Source organism: Megalops cyprinoides, chromosome 17, assembly GCF_013368585.1.
Source record: "Megalops cyprinoides isolate fMegCyp1 chromosome 17, fMegCyp1.pri, whole genome shotgun sequence".
Classification (NCBI taxonomy): Eukaryota; Metazoa; Chordata; class Actinopteri; order Elopiformes; family Megalopidae; genus Megalops; species Megalops cyprinoides.
The window spans coordinates 21,859,731-21,867,359 of record NC_050599.1 but is presented as its reverse complement, the minus strand read 5'-3'; the positions used below and the strand labels follow the sequence as shown (position 1 = coordinate 21,867,359).

Below are 7,629 nucleotides of genomic sequence, written 5' to 3'. Positions count from 1 at the left end.
CGTAATAACAAGGCAGGATGGGGCCCAGTGACAGAAATATGACTGTTTACAGAACCACACCTCTTACAGCACTGAGCGAGATTCACTCACCGGTAATCCCTCCCTAGCATTTCCTTATTGCCTCAAAGCAGGTCTTCTGCAGTCTGTAGAGCGCCATCATTACATATTAGGTGCCAATTGTAACCTTAGCACATTTATTACAGCAAGTCATTTTCATCTTTGCATTTTCCCAACACATTCATGTTAAATGTGACTTTTTGACTCACATGTGCGAATGGTGCAATTTTTTCTATATTTATGAAAGTATTAAGATATTATGTGAAAATATTTTGTGGCAAATTTAAATATGAACTATGCTGTTTCACGAATGTGCACATACATAAATTCGGTATTTCATTCAGTGGTTTTATATATTTGCAAAATGTTTCAAACAATTAAAGCTGACACATAAATGAATGTATGAAGTATTTTATAAAAAAAATTAATTACTTAAATATTATATTACTTTTAATAAATGTAAACGAGCTCAGCCCATCCTGCATAAATTACAGATGAGGTAGGAGAAATGAGTGGGGAAATGACTTGTTTGGCAATGTTAGTTTCATGGCCATGATGCATTAAATGATGGATGTTGTGCTGTGAAGACGTTGTCCTATCAAGAGGCTGGATTTCATCATCCATGTAGGAGTATATCTTTAAATAGCATTTTTCAAAATTTAGGATGAATATTATTCTTGTTTTGAGTTTGATTAAGTAATCCAGTTTCACATTTATTTGTGGTCTCTTGCTTCTCTTCTGCGGGGCATACCTTTAATGCATTCTGTCCTCATATCTCATTCCTGTATCTCATTTATGCTTGGGCGGAGCTGAAAAATGCTTGCAGTGATGTGTTTGCAAAACACAGTCTTCTGTAAAGACCACACCAAATGATGTGGACACTTTACACAACTTCCATACCATTTCACCTGCATGTTACACCAACTAAGCAAAGGTTAAGACGCTTAGAACGGTAATCACTTTCAAAAACTGCAATCAAACAGCCTTTCACTCAGAAGATTAACAGCATAATGTCAAAACCAGACCAAATGGTTCTCCAGCACTTCTGACCTTTCTATAGCCACAGGTGGTCAGACACTGTGGAAGTCATCCCTGACCTCCAGCTACAGACTCTAGAAACTTTTAAAGCATCAGTTCTGATGACATACCTACCCACAACCTTTCCTTAAAACTGCTTCTTATCCATTTACTCACTTATGATTGTTCTGGCGTCTTCATACTGTTATACACCACACTAAACACAGTGCTACTACAGCTACTACCTATCACCCTATATATCAGCACAAATGTCAACCATTCTCATACATTCTGTGTTTGTGTATTTTCCTTTGAATAGATGCATGTACCATACATGAGTACACACATCTATTTGAAGTCACAATACAGTGTTAATCATTGACCGGTAACCATGGTTTCATCATCCATCATGTTTGTCATCAGATAGGATTCATACAGTTCTGCCTGCTATATTCTTTTTCATCTTCCCTGATTAGTGTTCTTAGTTTTATCTATTAGTTCTCAGTATTGTTTGTTCATGTTTTAGCATGAGCCAACATACCAAGTTGCGCTACTTAAGAGAAGCAGGCTCCCAGCACAACGGAGTTGTAACCACCTGAGATGAGTCCGATGTGTTCATGTAATGCACAGATTTCTAATATTAAGTTAAAGGTGCTGAAATGTGATGTGTCACCTCAACTCTTTCCTTTCTGGGACTGTGTTCCCTACTGCCTCTTTAAGATGCCAGGTCCCATCTACCCTCTTGACATAGACAATCAGACTTTGCAGAATCATTGCCTATGAGCTGGTATGAGATGTGCAAAGCATGTGGAGAAACCTACCATTTCAAGCGTTCCTTTTGTCTGTGCTCACAAAGCGCACTCTACTCCTATTGGACAGGATGTCCAGTTTGACACCTTTGTGCCAATCACAGACAAGTTCACCTTGTACGAGGACAAAAGGCACATAATTAAGTCAATTAAGTTTGCTGTAGTTGTATACTCTACTCTGTAATTACTGCAATTGAGTGGAGCCAGACATGATTGCTGCCAACAAGCTGATTTGCTTTCTGATAGTCTTTACGTTGCATTAAGCCTTCAGGAACCTGACTGCAGAATAACCGTATCTCTGTTAAAGTTACTGAGATCACACATATAACTGAGAACTGAGAAAGGTAAAAAGTTATGAAAAAAAAAAAAAACTACACACTTTTATTTTTGTTCATTTGGAGGGTTAAAATGTCATTCAACCATCATTCAACCATCATTTATTTACTTATATTTTCTTGACTGCAGTTTAATCTCACTAAGGTCTCTGCTGGCCAGGTATCATTGCGATCAACCTCTCCTGATTGTGGCAGTGGTCAAGCCTGTTGTTTTGTATCATATTCCTCTGGATCAAAAGTCTTAGATAGGGAAGTCAAATGAAAATAATATTGCCATCAGAACTGTTTATCAGTATAGGGAAGGACAGTATGGTTCATTTTTTCCCCATGAGAGTGTAATGCCTCACTGGTATAAGAAGTCTGTCAGAAAACATTTATGGCTTTTATAATGTAAAATAATGTTAGTGCACAACTCCATGCATAACATTTTTGAAAAAAGCTAGGCTCTCTTTACTATTATTTTCTTATAGATCACTATCATGCGGTTTTACGCACTCACTCCATATTAGAGTAAATAAAGCACTTCAGTCATAAATTTGAATTGTTTAATGTTTATTTGACAAAATGCCCATCTTGATCACTATGAAACCACAGGCAATCAGTGTGATGCAATACAGTGGAGCAGAGAAGCTTACATTTCTCAGATTCTCAGCCAAACAAAGGTACAATTGAGTGCGTGTTTTGTGCAAGTATCTGTCTATTGTTTACCAAATATCACATTTGTCTTCAATCAGTATCAAGCTATCATAGATCATTTGATGCACTGTCAAGCAGTATGAGAAACTTTCCAGCTGTGGCATTTATGATGAGAGTAAAATACCATCACTAGCTAGCTAGTCTCTCTAGCATTTGTTGACATGCAAATGTGGAGAAAAAGTGCATTCATAATTTATGCACTGTGCACTTGTGTACTTATTAATATGAACTAAAAGATTTAGCAGAGAATGTGCAGTATGCAGTACTTCAGTAAGCAGTATGCTAATGTGTGGCTTGGGGCACAGCCATGTTGCCATGTTGACTGGCATCCTGGATCTTTGCTATACCACTAAATCTTGTTCTATTTAAAATAATGAAACAGCTTCAGTAATTGTGTAGATATGAGATACACTGTATTCAAATTCTGAATGGCTTTTTCACTTCATCTTATTAGCAAATTACTTGATCCTTACAAGTGCAGTGTTTAACAGTCTTAGTATAGGAGGGATTCTGTCCCAGTGTTAGTGTTAGTTAATCAATATATACTGTTGATTCTCTTGTCAGTAACTGTTATAAGCTGAGTTCACTCTATGCAGAGTATTCTATCTCACAAACAATGAGGTGTTTTGCACTGCACTTTACATCAATCCAATTTGTGCTGGTGCTTTGGACAATACACTCTTCAGAGCCCCCATAGTTGTTGGGTTCACCTGTGCCCCAGCTGGTGAACTTCACAGGCGTCTCTTCCAAGTCCAGAAACTGCCCATCTGTCTCCCTGTCAGTTGCTCCCAAGAAGGCATATTTGGAATCAGTGAGAGCGATGAACTTGGCAAGGGCCTGGTTTTCAGCAGTGTTTCTAGGCAGGGCAAGAGTCGCGCCGAAGTCCCTGCATAGAGTCACGCCCTGATCGAAATCTGCCGTCACTCTCTCAGACATGTAGTACTTGTTGCCGACCCTCTTGAAATCACGGAAACTCGTAGCTTCGGAACATTAAGTCACGTTAGTTAGGGAAAGTTGACTGGATTTGACAGTAATTTTAATCTTTAGAATGTTACTAAAGTTTTTGTTTTCTAAAGTTAATGTTTTACTACTCAAACATACAATCCCTGTTTGACAGTCTTTTTTGTAATATGATCTTCATTGCAAAGATGTCTCACCTGTCTCAAGTTTAGACAGTCTGGTTTTCAGTGCTTTAAGTTCGTTCTGCAGTTGTGTGATTAGGCTGGAGCTTGGAGTTTCTAAAACATACAAAATTTTAATGTTGGAGTTTTGATGTTGCACAATGCAGCAGTATATGGTAAATACATATATATCCCTGGATAAAAAGGGGGAGGGGATAATAATTTGTATCATGTGGCTACAAAAAGATTCACCATTAATAGTCATAAACTTCACATTTAGTTAATAAATGCATCTGAACATACATTAACATGTCACTGGGGCTTGGGCTGTAATCCTATAATGTCACTGGCATACTTCACTAAAGTCTTAACTTTTTCTGTTCGATTTAGATTTTTTTTTTTTTTTGTCAATTTTTTTTTCAACTAGAATAATTTTTCATCCCACCCATTCTATCCTCTTTATGATTCACATTCTAGGATCTTAGAATTTGCTTTCCATTTCATCTTTTGCCCAGGACGGCACTATAACAGCTAGCTGTTTAAATGCCACACACTACCCTTTCTGAGAAATAAAGGGCGACATGCAATGTGGATTCTCAAATAAAAATGTAAACTGGTAAATTTCTCTGTCATTTTTGATAACCCCTTTGTTTACCTTTAGGTTGGTGCATTTGCAAGACTTTGAATTGCTTCCTGTGATTACTGGAGCTTTTTATTGATTGAAATTATTTCAAAAATGTAACTGTTATAAGGGAGGTGTCTTTTCTGAGGCTTCCTTAATTGAGGTGTACTTGGGCTTCCAAGTGGCTCAGACAATAAAGGCACTTGTTTCAAGCACAGGCTGAGCTCTACTCACTGTGGGATCAGTAGTGTGGAAAATAGTCATGGTATATACTGTGGTATACCTGTATTTCATTATCGTGAAAAAAAGATATTACTTGTTTATTGAATTATTTCATTGTGTTTGCATGTGTGTCAGGCTCAAATCCATGCGTAAGTCTACTATCAGTACAGTGCAGCGCAGTGAGAATATCAAGCGTGTCCTGTATATTTAAAATTAAACAAATGGCTTATGTACCTGTACCTGCAGGTCCTGGTTCACCTTTCTGCCCTTTCAACCCTTCTGGACCAGCTGGACCTGCTTTGCCTGGAGGACCTGTAACCGCAACCCCTTTTGGTGGAGAAAGGCGTGACAAACACCTTGACGTTGAGAAACCAAACTACACATATGCAGCACACTGTAACTGCAAGTCATCACTGCAGAAAGATCTCACACCTGCATCTCCTTTCTCTCCCTTTGGTCCAGGGACCCCTTCTTTTCCGTCTCTCCCATCTCTGCCGTCTCTCCCAGGGAAACCGTTTTGTCCTGGAGCCCCTGGATAGCCAGCACAGCATTCTTTTGGAGGGGCTTGCTCTTGAGCCATCACAGGAAGAACCAATAGGGTGAGCGCACACACAGCGGACAGTCTTGACATTGCCATGTAGTGTTCACTGTGAAGTCACACAGCATGCAACCTGGAAACCACCAAAAACTGGAAAATAGGGGAGGAATGACACTGGACATTATATAAAGCAGATTTTCTTTTTTTTTTTTTACCAATGTCTTGGGCTTGATCAAAGAGGTTAGAATATATGCAGGTACAGCAGTCATTGTACTACACAGTCACTGTGTATGTGTGCGGTACAGAAAATGAATAATAATTTTTAATATACAGTAATGACTGAAAATGCAAGGATGGAACAGCAAGGGATAAAATGACTTGCACCTCTAACAAGAAGTGGACTCATAACTATTTAAATGGGAATACATGAATTTTGCAAACAGTAAATGTATTTCTCAGACATTTATACTATATATTCCACTTCAGATTTGAAAGTGGAAATGCTGAATTCCTCTAAGTCTTCAGGAGAATGAAATGTCCAAAATATCGGGTGGTACTGCAGACAATACTTATTTGCATGGACACATACACATAATGGACACATTTGGTTGACTCTTTAATGCCAAGAAGTTTGTATACAGAGCTATCACAGAAGTAGATGATGTCATCTGAATGACATACAGAAAATGACATAAAGAAATTTGTGCATATGTTTAAATGTTTATATGTTGTGCACAAATCCAATATCACATGTAAGTAGCCTATAATAAAAGTATTCTGCATCTCTTATCACAGCAATTCACCTGACCTCTCTGGTCTCTAAGAGTGACATACTCTTCTATGCACTGAGATCTATGCACATTCTGTATTCACTGTATTAAGTGGCATTCTGGCATGACAATTCCAGCATTTGCTCAGATCAGTAAACAGGTCAGAGTCCCATTCTCAATAGCCACCTCTCTTTTGATCTGGCATTCCTTTGAAAACACTTTGCTTTGCAATCATGCTTTCTCTGTCACCCAAAAGCAGTATGGGGTGGGGAAAAACAATGGATATTGCTCTTATGGGTTAAAAAACATGTATAGGTTAAATAGGTGTGCAAAAAGCGTGCATCTCAAAAGAGTTTCAGCAACTGCTTTCATGAGAAAAGGTCCAGACTCAATATGTTTTAATGAAGATTAGGCTAATGAATTCAAAGATTTCAGCATACCGCCATCATCAGTGAAATGCTGTCACTCTGTAGCCTTTTCATACCAAAACCAAAGTTCACCACAGGTATAAAAAATCAGAAACATCCAACATCTAAGTACCTCTGCCACTACGGTCTGTAAGGGTATTAACAAGCACCTACCTTATGGCAATAAATCATGTGTGTTTTAATAGAAATGGATTTCGGTCCTATTTCATCATATAGGTTAAAACAATTAGCTTTTACTAATTAACTTTTACACAGGTAGTGATGTTTAAGGTATAAAAAGGATGCCAACAGATTAGCACAGTTTTACTGATGAAAACAGTATGCTGAAATGGTTGAAATTTTTAACGTCACCTTTATTAAGAAATATTCAAGTGCAGATCACGTATAAATGTAGTCCAATGGCTTAAACAAAACAGTGTATCACCCTAAGCATTACCATTTATCATTGCTATAAACTCTCAGTGCAACTTTAAGCCCAGCATCACAGACAATCTTTAGTCAAAACAAACCTTCAGACAGACACATGAATCCAAGCTTGCATGGAAATGTAACTGAAGAACCTTCAAATAATGAATAAAAAGTAGCTTAGATGCTGAGCTTTCATGATTTGAAGCATTTAGGTGAACACTGCACCATGTATTTGGTATTAATACTGCAGAAGAGAAAGCCTTACCTTTAGTATGGACCTCTTTTTCAGAGACACGGGTTAGGACACTGTGTGAGAACAGAACAGCGCTCACTTAAGCACTCAGAGTGACCACCCCCTGTGTGCACAGACCAATTATGGGAAAACCAAAAGGATGTTAGCATTGCATGTTGGGAGAAATAACTAACCTGCCAAATCTGCTGATGGTACTGGCTTGTGAGCAATAACATTTAATCCAATTTTCTCAAGGTAGTAACAGGTAGTAACATCAGAAACATCATGTTTCTGTGCTGATTCTGTCCCGACTAAGACACTGGGCAGAACAGTGCCTAGTGGTAGCACCAGCATCCATCATACAGCATCCATCT

The 7,629-nt window shown here is 38.2% G+C and overlaps 1 protein-coding gene across 3 annotated transcripts; it reads right to left on the bottom strand.

Moving 5' to 3' along the window:
* Nucleotides 1-2,794: 2,794 nt before the first annotated feature.
* On the bottom strand, nt 2,795-7,358 carry LOC118792531 (mannose-binding protein C-like). 3 transcript variants are annotated; one of them, XM_036550406.1, is made up of 5 exons: nt 7,289-7,358; nt 5,312-5,567; nt 5,114-5,206; nt 4,072-4,152; nt 2,795-3,894 (listed from the first exon to the last, which is right to left on the bottom strand). In XM_036550406.1, exons 2-5 carry the CDS (start codon nt 5,514-5,516, stop codon nt 3,503-3,505), a joined length of 771 nt encoding a protein of 256 aa, XP_036406299.1. In that variant the 5' UTR covers nt 5,517-5,567; nt 7,289-7,358; the 3' UTR covers nt 2,795-3,502. The 3 variants fall into 3 exon arrangements, with proteins under 3 accessions (XP_036406299.1, XP_036406302.1, XP_036406301.1); XM_036550409.1 differs by having other exon boundaries at nt 5,120-5,206; XM_036550408.1 differs by having other exon boundaries at nt 5,312-5,550; nt 7,289-7,356.
* Between the last annotated feature and the right edge of the window lie 271 nt (nt 7,359-7,629).